Source organism: Babjeviella inositovora (genome assembly GCF_001661335.1).
Source record: "Babjeviella inositovora NRRL Y-12698 unplaced genomic scaffold BABINscaffold_5, whole genome shotgun sequence".
NCBI lineage: Eukaryota > Fungi > Ascomycota > Pichiomycetes > Serinales > Babjeviella > Babjeviella inositovora.
Genome location: NW_017566842.1, coordinates 77,859 through 96,044, shown reverse-complemented (window position 1 = coordinate 96,044; position 18,186 = coordinate 77,859). Strand labels below are relative to the sequence as shown.

At 49.7% G+C, this 18,186-nt stretch overlaps 7 protein-coding genes and 1 non-coding gene across 8 annotated transcripts; 2 read left to right on the top strand and 6 right to left on the bottom strand.

Moving 5' to 3' along the window:
* Window positions 1–452: 452 nt before the first annotated feature.
* Window positions 453–1,166, bottom strand: IFH1 (Ifh1p; the record flags this gene model as incomplete). Its single annotated transcript, XM_019131270.1, has 1 exon — window positions 453–1,166. A coding segment is annotated over one exon (714 nt), but the record flags the coding sequence as incomplete, so codon positions are not given.
* A 2,588-nt stretch (window positions 1,167–3,754) lies between these two features.
* Window positions 3,755–3,825, bottom strand: BABINDRAFT_t168. The gene has a single exon. It is a non-coding gene; the product is annotated as a tRNA-Gly (tRNA).
* A 201-nt stretch (window positions 3,826–4,026) lies between these two features.
* Window positions 4,027–6,231, bottom strand: BABINDRAFT_161110 (uncharacterized protein). Its single transcript, XM_019128655.1, has one exon. It carries the CDS (start codon window positions 5,993–5,995, stop codon window positions 4,169–4,171), a length of 1,827 nt encoding a protein of 608 aa, XP_018985451.1. The 5' UTR covers window positions 5,996–6,231; the 3' UTR covers window positions 4,027–4,168.
* A 451-nt stretch (window positions 6,232–6,682) lies between these two features.
* Window positions 6,683–6,937, bottom strand: BABINDRAFT_35455 (F1F0 ATP synthase subunit e; the record flags this gene model as incomplete). The annotated part of the gene is made up of 1 exon (XM_019131716.1): window positions 6,683–6,937. A coding segment is annotated over one exon (255 nt), but the record flags the coding sequence as incomplete, so codon positions are not given.
* A 795-nt stretch (window positions 6,938–7,732) lies between these two features.
* CDC54 (MCM DNA helicase complex subunit) lies at window positions 7,733–10,561 on the bottom strand (the record flags this gene model as incomplete). The annotated part of the gene is made up of 2 exons (XM_019130793.1): window positions 7,733–10,327; window positions 10,547–10,561. The coding sequence occupies 2 exons, from the start codon at window positions 10,559–10,561 to the stop codon at window positions 7,733–7,735; spliced, it is 2,610 nt and encodes an 869-aa protein (XP_018985449.1).
* Window positions 10,562–11,056: 495 nt separating this feature from the next.
* BABINDRAFT_175558 (uncharacterized protein) lies at window positions 11,057–12,963 on the bottom strand. The gene has a single exon (XM_019130990.1). The coding sequence runs from the start codon at window positions 12,928–12,930 to the stop codon at window positions 11,296–11,298; it is 1,635 nt and encodes a 544-aa protein (XP_018985448.1). The 5' UTR covers window positions 12,931–12,963; the 3' UTR covers window positions 11,057–11,295.
* A 2,441-nt stretch (window positions 12,964–15,404) lies between these two features.
* BABINDRAFT_35812 (uncharacterized protein) lies at window positions 15,405–15,884 on the top strand (the record flags this gene model as incomplete). Its single annotated transcript, XM_019131731.1, has 2 exons — window positions 15,405–15,600; window positions 15,661–15,884. 2 exons carry the CDS (start codon window positions 15,405–15,407, stop codon window positions 15,882–15,884), a joined length of 420 nt encoding a protein of 139 aa, XP_018985447.1.
* Window positions 15,885–17,281: 1,397 nt separating this feature from the next.
* On the top strand, window positions 17,282–17,449 carry NBP2 (Nbp2p; the record flags this gene model as incomplete). Its single annotated transcript, XM_019130454.1, has 1 exon — window positions 17,282–17,449. A coding segment is annotated over one exon (168 nt), but the record flags the coding sequence as incomplete, so codon positions are not given.
* Window positions 17,450–18,186: the final 737 nt, after the last annotated feature.

Sequence of the window (18,186 nt, the reverse complement as noted above, 5' to 3'; positions counted from 1 at the left end):
GATATGCTATATCGGTTTTAGAAATTATACAAATATACCTCTGATATATATATATATATATATAACTACAAAAATCATAGTAATTTCTGAGTCCTCTGACTGACAATTCGAGACGTCCCCTTTTCAGTCACATCCAAACCAATAGGCACACGATAGTTTAATTCAAAAGTTTCCCATTAGCTATACCAGTATAATACAATTATTCCCGCTGGATGCCCTTCAACTATGACAGGTTACCAACACTGCTAAAGACACCACTAGAATACCACTTGGACAAAGAAAACTGCACCAATCCCCGGAGCCAGAGCCCAGTAGGGTGTTGAATTCAGAGAAAAGCTGGACTAAGACCCGCTCTAAGAAAGCACCGTCTTGGTCGCAGGCGCCTCTTTGCAGTACCCAGATGACCACGGCTAAAACTCCTTAAACAACTCCCCAACGTCCCCCGCCTCCAAGTCTGCCAACAATTCCTCCACGCCCTGGAGCGTGTCCTCACTAAACAACCCTGACTTGGTTGAGCGCAAGCCTTCAGCGGCTGCCTCTGCCACGCTCTGCCGCCTACGGTTCAACTTGGCCATCTTCTTCACGCTCTTCTCCTCGCTCCAGGACCCCACAGCCTTTGGCGACGGCGGCGGCGCGAAACTGAGCTTTTTGCCACGTGGCGTAGCAATGCTACTCAACGTGGATGAGCGGCGGCGGTTGGTGGCAGAAAGCGAGTAGCGGCGCATATTCGGCGCGGCGCCGTGCGCAGGCGGCGCCTCAAACATACCCTTGTTGCGGAACGCCGAGAGTGGTACCTTACGTGCGCGGTCAAACGCGTCCCACGCACCCATGGCGTCGTCTGGATCGCGTACCACCTCCACAGAATCCTCCAAGTCCGACATGTTGAACAACTCGTCGAGTTGTAACGCAGGCTCCACCGGAAGCGGTGCTGCAACCTCCGCCGCCTTTTCGGCCGCAGGCGTGAGCGAGCGCGTGGTGAGTCCGTCGATGATCTCGTACGGGCGGTCGTGCTTGGTGACCCATGTGCCGAGCACCGGCGGCCGCGTGCCAACACTTGACAGAGACAACACCTCCTGTGCATTCTTAGAGCCGAGCTGAGGCTTGGCCGACGGCGGTGGGATTGAAGAATCCTCGTCGGTAGATTCCCCACTGAACACATCATTGTCGTAGATATCGTTGTGCAAGCCGTCAAGGTCGTTATAGATCACGTCTAGGTCCTCGTCGAAGTTTGCACGCACAGACGTCGTGGCCGGTGCCTCGAAGAAGCGCGAACCCATGAGCGTGGACTTATCCCTGTCCGAGTCTGACTCGGCTGAGCTAAAGAAGTAGTTCCAGAGGTATGAGTCATCATCATCGCTGTCGTGTTTCTTGTGTTTATGGCTCGCAGGCGGCGCCGGTGCGGGTTTTTCGCTGCGGAAGAAGGCGTCGTCCGCGTCGAACAACTCCTGTGAGTCGTTTCCGTCCGAGTCGAAATCGTAGTCCTCAAAGTTCAGGTCGTCATCGCTGTACACAAACTGCTTGGCTGAGCCAGCGGAGTTGTGGTTGATCTCGTTAATCGACGCCGCAATTGCCTGCTTGTTGAACTCGTCGTCGAAGTGCACAGGCTGTGAGAGGAACCCAAAGTCGTCTCCGAACCGTCCGTCTTGGAAGTCCGCGAGAATATTGTCATGCTCCTCCCGGAGAAGCGCATCGTCATCTACGTCTGCATCATCCATAACATACATCAACCGCCGTGTCTCCTCGTCGTCAAGCTCGTCTTCATCAAGCTCCGAGTCAGATTCCTCGGAGCTTGACTCGAGGAGCTCTTTATCGTTGTCGTCTGCTTCGAGAGTCGCAAGGAGCGCTTTGTCGTCGAGATCGTAATCGTCCTCGTCATCCTCGAGCTCGCTGAGCACGTCGCGCGGGACGATGATTCGACCGTTGGGGTCGCGCCGGATTTTCCCGAGAAAGTCCCCTTGGGCTTCCTTGGGGAGATGGGATGTCTTTTTTGGGGTGTTTGGGACCTTTGGGGTACTTGAGTGAGAAACCTCCTCGCCCAAATCCTCCTCCTCCTTGGCTGGTTTCTCCTCAGCAAACACCAAATGGTCATCTTGATCGAACTCAAACTCAAAGTCGAGGTCCGGGAGCTCGGCCTTGGCCTTTAGGGGCCCTTTTTTGGCAATACCCTTGAGTACCTTCTTCGGGGGCCGCTTCACGCCGTGCGTCTGGAACATTTGAGCAGTCTTCATTGCGCGCGCCTTGCGTTCCGCGGTGAGCTTGACAAAATCCACGTCAGAGTCGTCGGATGAGGACGTTATCCCGTCGTAGTCGCTCTCATTTTCCGAGCTTGAACTGCTGCCCATGATTGCGTTCACCTCGGCCGTGGCACTGCGCCAGTACTCAGCGTCCTCCTCCGAGTCACTGAACACCGGGTTGTGTTCATACGCCTGGGGCTCCTCGATGTCTGAAACATTCGACAACGGCGAATCTGAGTCTGAGTCCACGAGGCTGAACCGCCGCGTGGGCACCGTGGCCTGCTTGCCTCCAGTCTGGGGCTTCTTGGAGTACGTAGACTTTCGCGCCTTGGGATACTTGGCCGGCCGCTTGGCGGGCCGCTTCAGAGGCTCTGGGTTGAGCGCTTTTCTAGGACTCTTTCCCATGATAGCAAATAGTTAAAGGAGCGTAGAGTGAGGTCCTTAGAACCCGCACATTTAGAAAGCGTAATGGGGGAAGTGTGGATGATAAGCGGGGAGTAAAGGTAAGTGGGCTGTTATTTATGGACGGCAGAGCAGGCGTTTTGTTTTGCAGTCGGTATTGCAGTTGGTATTGCGGTCGGCTTTGCGGTATGAATTGCGAGAGTGATAGTACAACTTGCAGAATGTGATGGGTTCTACAAAACTTACTTTTAAAGCGAAACTTGTCTGCGCAAACAGGGCGCGAAATTTCGCATTTGGTAAAATTTTTAATTTGTCTATCGGTGCGGCTCACTGCATTATCTCAATACGGAATTGACGCCATACTGCACCGTACACAGTGAGACCGCATAAGTATATTGCCATCTCGACTACTTAATAAGATTGGGGTTTAGGGGTAGATCAAGCCTGGATGGGGAAATGTCGAGGTTTTCAGCGGAGGGAGAAGAAGAAGGATTTTTGTAGGCACAAACGTATGGGGGGTGCCTCGATAATTGGACGAGGAAAGGGCTCTGTAGGCTCCAAGGTCTATTTCCACCACAGTATTGTCTCGGAGGTTGAATAAAGCTTTCATTTGACGGTTTAAATAGGGGTGAACTTATAATACTTTCATTTTTATGTTAGTATCCTCTAGAATTGTATCGAGGATTTAATAATGCCTCACTTTTGCGCACGTTTATGTCCTAGGTCAGGTATTTAGAATATATAGAACAGGTAAATGGCAGAGGCCCGCATAAGCCCTCACATTGTTAGATAAAGACTGAGAAGAAAACAGAGACAAGATCGCGGGACTTTGTCAAAGTGGGTGTCTATTTGAGCTCTGCTATAAAATTTGAAGCTGACCATCAGTATGGCACACTGTCCTACTAAGATAGATAGTATATATAATCCTTTTGGGTACAAGAATGCTATCTGGATAGTTATCGCGCCTCGAGGTTTACGTTATTCCGGGGTAGGATGGCTCACTTCAAAAAGAGACCCATTAGCTCGACGGTTAAGGATAGATCCGGATTAGACGTTTAAAAAATAGTGCACCCTGACCTTTATTTATCATGTCACCTCAAGGAAGAGTAAAAACTAAATGCGCCAGCCCGGAATCGAACCGGGGGCCCAACGATGGCAACGTTGGATTTTACCACTAAACCACTGGCGCAGCACTTTTACTTGCAAAAACATTCAATAATACCTAACCGGTGGAGTAATCACCGTCAAGTGTGATTGATTTTCTTTGAGATGAGATTTTGGTGCCTCGAACCAGTAAGATTGCTCTTCCGTGGGACACTACTCTCGAATCGTTTGAAACTAACGCTGACAGAGTTTCCCTGATGCTGTCATCGAATTCACTTACATATCGGCCACCATCTAAATATATTATATACAAGTGCATAGATGAATACTATCTAAAATGAAATGCATACGAGATCATGGAAACACTTCCATACATTTGCAGATACTTGCAACCTCGCATTTTTGCACTTTCACTGCTGGCGAATGCGCTATCCCTCAAACAACACCGGGCCGTCATCGACAATGTCCAAACCCACATATTCCTTCGCCACAAAACGGAGCATCCCTTCCAAGATATCCTCCGACCCCTTCAGCTCTCCGCCTTCGTGCCCGGTAATAAACAACACCACACGGTTCCAGACCCGGGTAAACTCCTGGCGCACGCGGAGCGCCTTGAAGAAGATGATATCAGACACATAGACGTTAAGCAAAGCATGCTGCATCTTGACCCACGAACCCACCAAGTCACAGCAGTAGTTGATAACGGTGTAGTCATGAAATTCCAACCGTTTACGATTGCTTTCACGCTCCATCTCGTGAAGTGAGGCGGCTGCCACAAGCGAGAGAGTCTTCAAACGGTTGACCACGCTACCAAAGTGCTGGTTGATGTTCTGCAAACTGCGCTGGGTCTTGGTGATGAACATGAGTTCGAGCGGAAACACATCCTGGTCCGTGACAAACGTGTGAAAGGTGTCTTTGATGGTGTCTGTGCGATCTCTTGAGGCGTCAAACGTGGATGAGACACCGGAAGATTTGTAAGTCTGAAGCAGAATTAACGCTGGTAACACGTCTATGGCACCAATGCCCCATTCCTGGGAGATCTCGCGGAGCGTGCGGTTGTCGAAGCGGGTCAAGGCGTTCCACAATTCGCAGTATCGCCTCTGGAACGGTTTGGGGAGCGTCATGTACAAGCCGTGGTCGATAATCACCAACTGTTCGCGTCCTGACTCACACTGGCGAATAAGAAAGTTTCCTGGATGCGGGTCACAGTGTACCACACCCCACTTGAACAATTGAAGTGCGTAGATATGCACCAAGTCGTGCACCACGGTCCTGGTGTTAAACTGGGTGGTGTACCGGGTGAGAGAGGCGAGCGAGGAGCCCTCGATATGCTCGCTGGTGATGACCCGCTCAGTGCTGAGTGCGCGGTACGTCTTGGGCACGTAGTAACGAGTGTCGAGTGCACCAAACTCGTGCGCGATCAACGCACGCATAGTGTCTGCATTCTGCACTTCGTTCGTGAACTGCAACTCGGTTTGGATCTGGTGCAGAATAAAGTCCATCCCGAACCCAAGCGGGAGGCCAAACACCCAGCCAAGCCATTTCATCGTAAGTGTGAAGCACGCCATGTCGGTGCCGATCTGGTTGCGGAGCGCGTGGTGCTGGACCTTGAGCACCACCTCCTCGCCTGTCACTAGCGTCGCGCGGTGCACCTGTGCAACGGAGCCCGAGCTAATAGGCGATTCACATATGTGCGCAAAGTGACGTGAATAGTCTGGTCCGAGTTCCGCACGCAATGTCGCGTTGATCTCACCCCACGCATCTGGCTCGTTGTGCTCATACAATTGCTTGAACTTGGTCACAAATTCTGCTGGAAACATGTTGGCCTGCAATGCAATCATCTGGCCGAACTTGATATAGACCCCTTTGTTTGTCTGGAGCAAGTAGAGGAGCATCGAGGACGTGCCCTCATGGACCGTCGTCACAGGAAGGTACGGGGAAATGAGGCCGTGGAGAAGCTGGCTGTTGTAGAGCTTGTAGACGGCTACGATACCGCCGATCACGCAGACCGTTCGGAGGGAACGGACGATCGTCGAATCGTTGGTGTAGCGGTCGAAGATGTAGACAGTGGGGATGGTAAGGAAGGCAAACACGGTCGGGCGAGAGAAACGCGGCCCGTGAGGAGGTGTATCCCTGGACGACCCCGACAGTGAGTTGCGCTGATTCGCATGGAACCTACTAGAGTGATGCGCTAGGGGTGGCAACTTGAAGCGGAGCCCATGTCTCAGGTTGACCAACGGTCGAATAAATATCATGAGAAGCTTGTTGCGGAGTAAGAGACTTTGGATTGTCTGAGGGAAGAACTTCTTCTGTTGCTTGGGTTAAATTGTTTGTGTGCGTGACATATGGCTACAGGTTAAGCGCCTTCGCGATCGGAACGGCGAGCAAGGTATCGGCGATCAATAGGAATACAATACTAGGAAATTGTAACTGTACTATAATACCGCACGGATATTGTAAAATAGTAGGTATAAGCCTTGCGCCACCTTATAGCTAGTTAGGGCCCCTATTATGTATCTACATAAACATATATGTTTCCCCAGGCTAACGTGCATGCATTAGAATCGGTATAGCGCGAAGCTTACCTGACTTAGGGTTTTTACGCCTTTACCAACAATTTCTAAGGCAATGCCATACCGGTATTTTCACATTATTGGTTTAATTTTTACACACTGGACTCACTAGCCCTTAATTATATACTGAGCTTATATCTAGAATCAATCCTGAAGCTTTGTTTGATCTGCCTTGGACGATACGCACCCTCTACGCTTGCTTTAACCTATGGTGTCACACACTATATTTTTTTGGCTCCAACCCTACACTTGATCATTTTATATGTACATTTAGTAACAAATGCCCAACAGCAACCGGAAAAACATGGACTATATACCCATCTCTAGTCGCAACAGAACGTTGCGGTTTATACGTCACAGAGAACGAATTTATTCCAACTTTTCAACAGCCTTCAAGATGAATGCAGCAAAGTCAGCGTTGTTGTCCTCCAAATCAATGGACAAGTCGCCCTTTGGCTCGGACTTCTTGTGCAAGGTGGCGTACTCTCTCTTGGCCTGTTCGATCAACTTGGCCTTGGTCTTGTAGGCCTTCAATTCAGCCTTGTCAGCGGCCTCGTTCTTCAAGGAACGGTTGTGGACGAAACCGTAAACAACACCGGAAAGCAAAGCGGAGTATCTCAAGACCTGGGGATGTTAGTATACTGGGCGGAGTGATCCGTTCACCTTGAGATGCGAGTTCACTCCCTCTGCGAGGTGCAAAATCGGGTCCAAGGCTGCAGAATAAACGCTGAGAGCGGTACATTCAAACACGTACGTTAACAGTAGACATTTTGTACAGTTGGGTTGATAACGGAAGAATGGAAGCCTTAGCCCCTCCATCTTCGCTCGGCCCTTTAATTTTCGATAGTATCGCGCTGCATAGCGAGTGAGATCGAAGACTTTCATTGGGCCAGACTGCGGCCGGGCTTCATAACGCACAAGATCTGGACAGTGCACGACCGTGTGATGCCACAGAGTGCTACTAACTGACGTCTTGATCTTTAATAGAGTAGAAAGGGGTGGAATATTATTGGTTTAATTAATTTTCCTTATCTTTTATAAAGTTCATTGGAGGACTAAAATTCTGGTTTAGTTGCCAAAGAGCGCGCGCACGAACTTATGGGGCTGCCACACAATTCACTATACCGTAGACATCTGCGGAAAATTGTCCTGAGACACCATATGACCCTTTATTCTACCTTATCTTGTTTAGCTTCATCCACCTCCCCTTTATCCCGCTAACCCTTTTTAGTACTCTCTAATCTCTATATATCCCGGGAAAAAAAAGGTCCCTTGTAGTGGTCAGAGTAGACACATATACATCTTTGTATCCTTTAGTCTGGGGTGAATATTTTCCTACGGAAATTTAGCAATTATAGAATATATCCATTTCTTTTCTAGTCATACCCATATATTTAATCTGCACTAATTAAAATCTCTTTACACGGTTCTGCGGATGATGGTGATAACCCTAGAATGGCCCTCACCGTTGACCCTGACCCTCTCCTCCCTCAACAAAATATCCACAGCGCTGGAAAGATCAGTGTTCTCTACACTCCCATTTGACTGCTCGTTAATCCGCTTCAACAACTCAGAATACGAGATCGACTCGGCCAGATGGATGAGATTAAGCAACTCCTTGACCAAATCCTCCTGGAGCTTTCTCTGAGCGGAAGAGTGACCGGTCTGGATCAAGTCCATGTCGATTCTGCCGGTCAGTGGATCTGTCGCGTACTCTTTGATCGCAGTCTTGATCAATCTGACAGCCTCATTGACATCTGCCAACTCTACCGTTTCGGACAACCTCATTTTAGCATGGGCTTCGGACAACCGAATCATCGACTCCAACTGGCGGGTGGTGGCAGTGATGCGCTTGTCTGCGGTTCTGACGTCCTCTCCCATCTTGCGCATCTCCACATAGCATTTGACCAATTCGTTTTTGCTCTCCTCGGTCAAAACCGGGTGGATGTTTTCTTTTGCGTACTGGATGTACATGGTAAGGAACTCAACTGGCAAGATTTCCGTGCGCGAGACATTCTCCGGGGTGTCCTCGAGATACATGCTGGTCAAGTGCTGAGCCAACTTGCGGTCGAGATTTTCGTCCACTTTATCCAAAATGAGGTAGACCAAGTCAAATCTGGATAACAATGGCGGTGGGAGGTCGATATTGGACGTCACCGGCAAGTTAGGGTCGTAGCGCGAGTTGATAGGGTTTGCGGACGCGAGGATGGAAGTGCGCGCGTTCAACGTCGTGATAATCCCAGCCTTGGCAATGGAAATCGTCTGCTGTTCCATCACTTCGTGCAACACAGACCGCGTGGAGTCGCTCATTTTGTCGAATTCGTCAATACAGCAGACACCGCCATCGGACAATACCAACGCCCCACTTTCCAACACCAACTGCCGGGTGTCCGGGTCTCTGGTCACGTAGGCCGTTAAACCCACGGCAGAGGACCCTTTACCGGAGGTGTAGACTCCTCTGGGCGCAATCTTGTGGACGTATTGCAACAACTGCGACTTCGATGTCGACGGATCACCGCACAACAAGATATTAATATCCCCACGGTACTTCCCACCCTTTTTGAACAGCTTGTTGGCACCGCCAAACAACTGCAAGAGCACCCCCTTCTTCACATCTTCCATCTCGTAGATCGACGGCGCCATGGAGCGTGCGAGAAGGTCGTACAAGTCGCCACGCGCGGCGGTCGCTCGCACACGCGCCGCATCCTCCTCGGAGATCGGCCGCACCTCCTCCACATCCGGCTGCACCAAGTCTGCCTGGAGCGTCGAGGTATCCACTCCCAATCTCTTTTTGTCCACCTTCTTGATATGAACCACGTCGAGATAGGTCTTGAACAAGTTCTTGAGCGACCGTTGCCCTGAGTTGACCCGCACAGGCAACGATCTGAAAATTCCACACACCTCCACCCTGTCACCGGCCCTGCAGCTATCCACCAACTCGTCGTAGACACAGAGGTTAACCGAATGTGGGGTCTGACCGTCAGGAACGACATCTGGGGTTTCCTGCAACTTAAGTACTTGTTTATCGGCGAAAGAGCATCGGTTGTGGACTATCACCATAGAGTTGTTCTGTTTGCACACGTTTCTGGGGCATCTACTCGGCTCCTGGATGACCCCACGGTCGATTTCGACCACCATGGTGTGGTCGCACGCGGAGCACTTGAAAAAAGCGCCCTTCATGTCTGGAATCACCGGGGTCGACCGCAAAACCAAGCCCTTGACACTGACCAACTTGTCAATATCGTTCGGATTTAACTCGCGCATCCCTGATTTGCTTTCAATGTTGAACGGTCTGATCTTATAGAGATTGGTCTCGATATCTTCAACGTTGTGGGCGCCAGGATGGTCCATCACAAGCGACACCATGACATCCTTCACGGTCTGATCCATGATCGGTACCACCTCCTGGGGGTAGTTGATCAATTGGAAGTACAACTTTTTGGCCTGGGGATACGCCAAGAGGTTCACCGCGTCGAGGTTTAAGTTCGTGAGCCCGAGGTCGCGCATCTGTGTAAACTGTGCGACGTAGTAGAGCTCATTGTCAGAGGCCTCGACTGGCTGGCCGTCATGCAAGCGGCGGTACTTTTGCTTGAACGACATGAGGAAGTTGCGGAACAGGTTACTGCACTCCTGGATCGACACATTAGTCCCCCAGATAACCCTGACCGGCTCCTCCGGGTTCTGCTCGCTCCCGAGGTCGGTGTTGAGCACAGAGGAGGAAGAAAGGGGGTGGAGTCCTGAGGAAGAAGGAGCGCCTTCGGTAAAAAAGCGGCGGCGCATCGGCGATGACGTGATATCCGACGAGTGGATGTCCCCACGCTGGCGCGCGCGGCGGTCCTGGCGCGTGAGGTCTGTGGGCACGGCACGCCCAAAGTCCGAGTTCGGCGCGGAGGAGGAATAGTGTAAAGGCGACGAGAAACCGCTCTGTGGTCTGCCCTGTGGCGTTCTGGCATCGGTTTCCGATGGCGGGTTCGACGAAGACGGAAAGAAGAGTGGCGACGACGGCACGGCGTCCTGGCTGGCAAGAGAGCCTGCCTGTGTGTTAAACTCGGCCGAATCTGGCTGTGTAGGTGGGTTAGACATAGCAATTGTGAGGGTGTATGAAAGAATATAAAAAGATGGGTGTAAAACAAAACGTCTTGAAATACAACCCGGGACGTGTTTTGCAGTTTAGATTTTCCATCGACGCGTTTCGAAGAATTACCCGATTGGGTTTAATGGGCGCGTCGTTACCCGGAGCGCGTACATGATCGAAGAAGATAAGCATCGTAGATGGAAAGATTAATAATGTGACGGAGATTAAGAGATGGCATGTTTAATAGGTTTACTCCGAATGAATAGAAAAATAGCAAAGGGAAATTTGGAGCTGAGGTCGGCTTAGTGCTGGTGATTATGACAATTGACTGTTAGGGTTCACTTAGTTATTCCGTGCTAGAGATAAAGGCCAGAAAGGTAATAGGCCAATGATTTTTGATGGAAATCGAAGAATCCAGAGATATATCACGTTTGTACAGTGGAAGCTACCGTTTAGTAAGAGAATAGTATGGGTTATAGCGAGCTTGAGAAAGAGCCAAGCAATGTCCTGCCATCATCTGTTAGCTAGCACTTACCTGTGGAAGATGGAGCAACTGTACCATTGGGGGGGGAACCCCTACCTCTTTCAATTCTCTTAGTTCTTCATCATCGTTTATTGGCAGACTGAGAATATCAAGCGTAAATAAATTGATACTAGGACTATACCATATTATTGACACGACCCTTCCACCGCCACATGAGTAAGAATCAGCTTCATCACAAACACTCTCAAGATTTTTCAACTTATAAGCCGGCGATGAAATTCCACTACAGCTCAACATATTGGTTCTCGATGCATAATCACGTTACTGCCCCATAGCTCAGATAATCACTACGGCTACATCCTTAGCTTTTCATTAATATATCCATGAATTCCAGCCATAGCTCCATAATATCATAAACCAAGCCTACGTACTCTCCGGCACCACGTGGAGCTTCTTGAGATACGCTTCGTCAATCTCCCACTTGCGCTCCGAGTTCTTCACCTTCGTCGCTATACTATCAATGGTATTCTTGATAACCACCTTTGAATAGTTCCCGAACTGCTTCTTGGCAAGCTCACAGAGCGTGCCGATGGTGAAATCGTTATTTGCCTCGATAAACCCGCACAATGCCACCAAGTCCTTTGTCTCGGTGATCATCGGCTTCGGCTTCTTCAGTGGAGTCAATAATGTCGGAGTTCTAGGCGTCACTTCTCGGTTGGGCGAGACGTCTGGGACCTCAGGCTTCTTCCAGTAGTCTCTGAATGGATTTATGGGGAAGTCCACGGCGAGGCTCAAACCCTCATACTGTAGCTCTTCGAGGGTGCCTTGATTCCACTCAACCACCGGAACCAACGGTCCAATGATCTTGCGTTTCACTAGCCTGCCTTCAGCGTCGTTTTCATCCACAAAATCATCCATATCCGAGTCGGTTCCCGGATCGTTATCACTGATATCGTCCTCATCCTCCCCTAGGTCTTCTCCTTCACCGTCCTCGTTTTCAAGTTCCCACTCCATGTCTGAGTCGTAATCGTAGTCAAAATCTGTCCCTTCGGTAAAAAATGGCGTCCGCTTGTACGCCACGGGGATCGGCTTTGAAAACGTTCCCAAGTATGGTGGGCCCACGTTTTCATAGAAACACAAAACCTTCACAGGCAACAGGGCTAGCATAGACGAGACGTTTTGAGATGTGTTCATGAGCTGAATGATCTCCCGAGGTGTGGCTCGTTCGGGGATACGAGAATGGCACTGCTTGGAGCCTCGAAAGAAGTCTGCCAACAGCGACAGGGCGCCTGTATCAAGTTCTCGTTTGGAGTCCGCCAATCTCAGCGCCGGAAGCTGCCCAGAGGCGGGTAAGTAACAGTTCTCCTTGAGATAAAATGGAAGAAATGTTTTTTGGTAGTCGGATTCCGCTTCCGCCTGTTGTTTTGGTTTCGTGACAGTGAAGAAACTGGCAATCCGCAGCTGTTTCCTGGAGGCTGTTTCTTCGGCCTTACGTTTGTCCTCCTCAGCTCTGAGCTTGGCCTCTTCCTTCCGCTTTCGCTCCTCCTCGACCTTGCGCCGTTTGTTCTCCTTTTCCTCTTCTATTAATCGTTTTTTTGTCTCCTTCTCTTCTTCTAGAGCCCGCTTTCTTTCCAACCGCTCGCGTTCCTTCTGCTCACGATCGGCAATCCTTTTCAACCGCTCCTCCTCCTTTTTTTGCTCCCGGAGCTTTTTGTCCTCCTCAAACTTGAGGCGCCGTGCTTCCTTTTCCTCCTCCAACTTGCGTCTTTTGGCCTCCCGCTCGCTGTCGCGTATCGAGAGCTTCCGCTTCCGTTCGGTTTCCTTTTGCTTCAACTTGAGATCCTTCTCTGTCTGTTCAGCGTTCTTTTTCTGCTGCTTCTCTTCCGGAGTTAGGGGGAGACTCAGATCTGGCATCGTGTGAGAATCTGAGGGCGTGACGTCAACCGGCGAGGGGGGACCGATCTCTACCGGAGACGAGGCAGTGATGTCGATTACCACCGAATCGGATGCTGGTGGGCCGCCTGCATTTTTCATCATGGATACAATGGATTGAGCCATAATGTGCTGCCTGGAAAGTCTTTGGGGAGGAGGTGATGTTTGAGTCAATGGCACTTTTCAGCAACGCGTCGAAATTTACCGCGTCTTTAAGCCGTCACGTGAACAAAAGAAACAACGCGTAGGGCCAAGTGCAGGATAGCTCCAACATGCAGGAATGTCATTTTGCTAGCAATGGCAAAGAGGATACCCCTTCAGTACTATTCGTATATTGATATATTTGTCCAATTTTTGGCTGTCTGTTAACTTGGTTTAAGAGTTAGAATCCAAGAATTGTTATTAAAATGGAGAATAATGACATCCAGGCGTCCATGTTGTCCACACAAATGCTCGGGCGACTAGACGAGTGGGATCGCAAAGACAAACAGATGGATACGGCCCAGGGCTTCAAGAAATTTGCATTCACAGGGCTGGGAACTGTTAGAGAATGTGGAGATAGCGTGGCAACCCACACCCCCATCACTAAACCAAAGCGGGCCGCCTCTAAGCCCAAGGTGGCAAAACCAAAAATGGCCAAAACAAAACCTACAAAGGCGGCGATAAAGCCAAAGAAGACCAAAAAAAACCCTACAAAGGCAGCAATAAACCCAAAAGTGACGGGAAAAGCAACTGGATTCGCAAAAACACCAGCCAAACGGGCCAAGCAGACTATCCTTGAGTTGCTCTCCGGGAAGCGGAAAAAGGTGAATGACATCGTCAGACGACTACAGAGCTTTGAAAACGATGCCGCCGAGGAAGCCAACCAGACTGCTATAGAATCCTCGTCTGAAAGTGAAGACGAAGTGGTGGAAAACTTTCTCTACACCAACGAGGAGTGGGTCACACTTGTGAAATGTTTGAAAGCAAAGCTACCGAACCTATCCCCCACCACCAAGTGGTTTTTAGCCAAGATAAACAACCAGTTCAGAGATCATTCCTCGCATGAGGAGCAGAAGCTTTCCCTATGGGAATCAGCGGCGATGCCGCCTGCTGAGTTTAGCAAGGAAGACCTTTCCTGGTTGTACAACGTGCACGAGAGGGAAATTGCTGATATCACGATGACGTCTTTTATCGAGAGTATCGGCTCACAGCAGGATTTGGTATGTACTTTATCGCAGTTCATCGAGGATACTCAGATGACTGAGGAGCCCATCCTTGTGGAGGATACCCCAAAGATTACTGATGTGGCTGAAGGTGCCATAAAGATTTCTAGTACCACCGAACCTTCCTCTAAGGGTTCCAGCATTGCTGAACTCCACTCAGTACCCAGCATTGTCGAAGTTTCCGACCACGAGGTCATTTCACTCAAGTCGTTTCACAGCGATGTTGACACAGACCCTGACGTGGAAATTCTCTGCAGTTCGCCGCTGATGTCACCCATCAGGGAGGTTCGCCCTCGACAGCTCAAGCTGTTTACCGGTATCGATCTCTTGGGCTCGAACATCTTTTCCAGCGAGTCGGTTTCGGAGTTTACCGCATCACCAAGCATGCTTCCTGACACGTTACACCACCGTAAATCTGTGACTCTTGGAAGTGAGGCTATTAATTCCGAGTTGGAGCTCGGCACAGTCAAGAGATCTTCATGCAAGGGTTCCTTAGAGGCTCCTTCCGAGGTGTGCGAAATAAGTCAGGACAACTTTGAGGCGAGCACCCAGGTGAGGCAGCTGTCCACCTATCCGTCACGTGTAACACCCATGCCCAAAGCCATTCCGGATGAACCAATCGTGTTAAGTGGGTCGGAGCTGCCTGCAGTGCCAAGTCCTTTGCCCGTTACTCTTTTCCCTGTCAGTATAAGCCCTCCATCCCAATCACCTTCTAACAGTCTCGTTAAGAATGGAGCGCTAGAGGTAATCACCTCTTCTCCGTTTGCTTCGCCCACCCATCTGTTCAAACCGACCGAAGAAAACTTTGAGATAGACTTGACACTATCGCCAGCACACCCAGACCTTGCTGATGCGGAAGATTTCCGGCTGGAGGTTGCCAGTTCGCCACTTTTCAACCCCTTCAGAAGCCCCATTCAATCGTCCATTCCCTCTGTGTATGCAACCGCCAAGTCAAAGTTCTTTCCCACACTGGACCTCCCCGACTACTCCCTTCTCGGTAGCAGCAATTTCGGACCGGTGCTTGCTACAGCCCAATCGCAGAAGTATCCAGCCAAGAATTACGAAAAGTCTGTTCTTGAATTCAGAGGCAACATCGATGTAATGCATTCCTCCTCTCCCGGCGGACTCATGTCATCTGTCACGAAGGTGGGTACGAAGAAGGCGATTTACGTGGAGGAAGTTGCCGATAGCGAAGATGACTGCGAGGATGTAAGCATAATTGAGATTGTCAGGACCGTGGTGGTGGACGGAAAACAGAGTGGAATTGTACTTACCCCTATGAAACCTGCTAAAATGCAGGTGCCATCCAGCCCCGGGATATTCCTGTCGCCTACCAAGAGGTCTTACGACGGAATGCTTCTGTCGCCCCGGAAAAGGCGCCATGGCGATGTAGAGATGAGTGGTACTTCAAAGCCCATCACCATAGATACCGCTCCGCCTGATGACTTTTCCTCGATGACCACGAAAGCGCTAAAGGAGAAGCTAAAAGAATGGGGGTTGAAGCCCATGCAATCTCGCGATAAGATCATCGATGTGTTGAATCACACGCGGAAATTGCTAAACCATGAGCATCTTTCACAGATATCTCAGAGTGATAGGCCATCCCAAAAGGGACCCACAGAGATTGAAGAGGCTCCCACAACCACTCAAGAAGCGGTGAGAACCCAGATATATAACAAAATATCGGGGATGTTGCTTGCCGACACAAAATTCTTTGAACGCGTGATCTCGTTCGAGCCTATTAAGATAGACGAACTACGCGGGTACTTGCAGACCCAGGGAGTCACTGTAGCGGAGGATATCGTGAGGGGTTTTTGCGACCGTAACGGGATATGCTACACCGGCTTTGACGACAGCGCGGAGGAGAAGGAATGAGGAGGTAAAGCGTATGTCATACTTGTGCTGGAATTGGCTTGTGTCAGCAGAAATAGGCGGGGCAATCGCCATCCGTGAATGGAGCTAATCTGATATTCGTAGTGAACTTCATAGTTATATCCGTGAGATAACATTAGATATATTTTAGCCGCAAAGAATAAAATGGCCACGAGACGGTCTCTTTTAATCACTAATGCGTCTGATATAAAGCATTTTTTGCTTGAATATTGTGTATAGAGAACAATGGGCTTTCCGTGAATACACTCGCATATGTGATAAACACCTACCATTTCTCCGATACACCACCTAATGGGATGCAATATAAAAAGAAATGGGAATATTAAAAGATGCCCGGATGATATGGGAAAGAGCATATGCTAATCAGGGAAAACTAAAGGGGGGGGGGGGGGGGGGGGGGGGGGGGGTAGACGGTGTACGGACGGTACGTAGAGAGTAAGCTACAATGAAACTTGGGTAACCGCTAATCTTTGACACCAGGGGTGAACATCCATACACGTTCCAGTCAATTCCTCACAAGGTTAACTACTTTACCTTTTTTCAACGTTTCTAATTGTCGAGTTGTCATTTCAACTCATTTTGAGGTAATGGCTGTCATATGAATGCCAAATCTGGCGGATCTACCTCCTGGTGATTCCAGTACATGCTCTTTCACACGCATCCAACAGCGAAACTTGACCTGTTGGTGAAATACGGTCGAGAGAAGTTTCCCCTGGCTCCGGGAATTATCTCAACCGTAGCCCCAAGACCTCCTTTCGAGCCCAGTGGCCGATCAAGTCGTCTCGATAACCCCTCTGCGCCGGTAACGTGCGCCTACCGCGTTGCCGAGTGCCTAAAACTGTGCACAGCAGATGCTGCGTGTTTTGTTTGATCCACATTTATTAGTGCTCTACGTAATCCAGGTGTTGAGATCGGCCGACAGGAGTACTAAAAATACACCATAAAACTGACCTAAACCCTTTTCAGCCTCTAGCCCTCAGTCTTTCTTAACACACCCACATCCATTGCTAAGCGCTATCACCCACACCTTTAATCTTGGAAACTGATTGCACACCATGGCATTCACAGAACCACAAGACGATGCGCCTGCTGTAGAGTACCAGGAATACTTGTCCTCATACACGTCAATACGCGACTTTGCCTACGCCGAGACAGACCCCTTGCATTACGGCGCCATCCCCGAAGAGGACTACACTGACGCCTACGACGACATAGACCGCGAGCCGCAACAACAGTTGTTGCTATTTCAGGACGGGCCTCCGTGGGTGGAGGATATCCACTCGCCGATTAAACAGTCCTTTGCGGCGCCCCTCGCGACATTGCATAAGAAGACGAGCTACGCCCTCCTTGCGGACGTTAAGAACGAGATCAACCTCAGCGCGGTCGCGTTGTACGACTTTGAGCCGGAAAACGCCAACGAGATTGCCCTAACGGCGGGCCAAATTATCTATGTAAGCTACAGGCACGGCCAGGGCTGGCTTGTGGCCGAAGATCCCGCTACCGGCGAGAACGGCTTGATTCCAGAGGAGTATGTTCAGTTCATCGAGGAGATAGAGGAGCCGGAAAGCCTAGAGGAAAAAAAAGAGGCTGATAACTATGAGGGAGGAGAGAAAGATGAAGAGAAACCAGACACAGTTGAGTCTCTGGAAGAACCCTACATAGAATCCGTTCCCGAAGCGCCCGCAGAGGAGTTGGGCGCCCTACATGTTTGATTTAACGACAATGTATTGCCATGACAGGGCCACTTGGACTTTGAGCTACACTGAGAGCGCAGAAAATAGCGCCAACTACGAACGGCCTGTGGAAGAGATGGGTGTAATTTGGGTGTCTGTCGCTATTACTGAACCTCTGATTATAATAAAAGCATAGGCTTCTGAGATTGCAAGACATTAAAAGACCCAGAAGCTTAATTAGTAATGCTAAGTTAGTCTAATTGTCCAGAGCCTCTGTTTAAACTCAAATTAAATGCTAATAGCGTTTTGTTTCCTTTTCCGAGATTTCTCGACCAGTCTAATTGAACCGTTTCATATCCACAAACTGCGGCGAATGACCTCAAGCAAAACCTCCAAATAAGTTAGGAGTCAACCTCTCATGTGGTGCCCTGTTCCACTGCTTTTTCTTTCGCGTATCGTATCTTCCTATGTTTATCTTATGTGTTATTGTAGATAGTTTAACAAACCGGGGGAATAGTCATTTATTAATGGGCTACGGAGGGTTACAGATCAAGATCCTATCAGTAAAAACACACCTATTGAGCGCCTCTTGTTTTTTGAAATAGCATCTA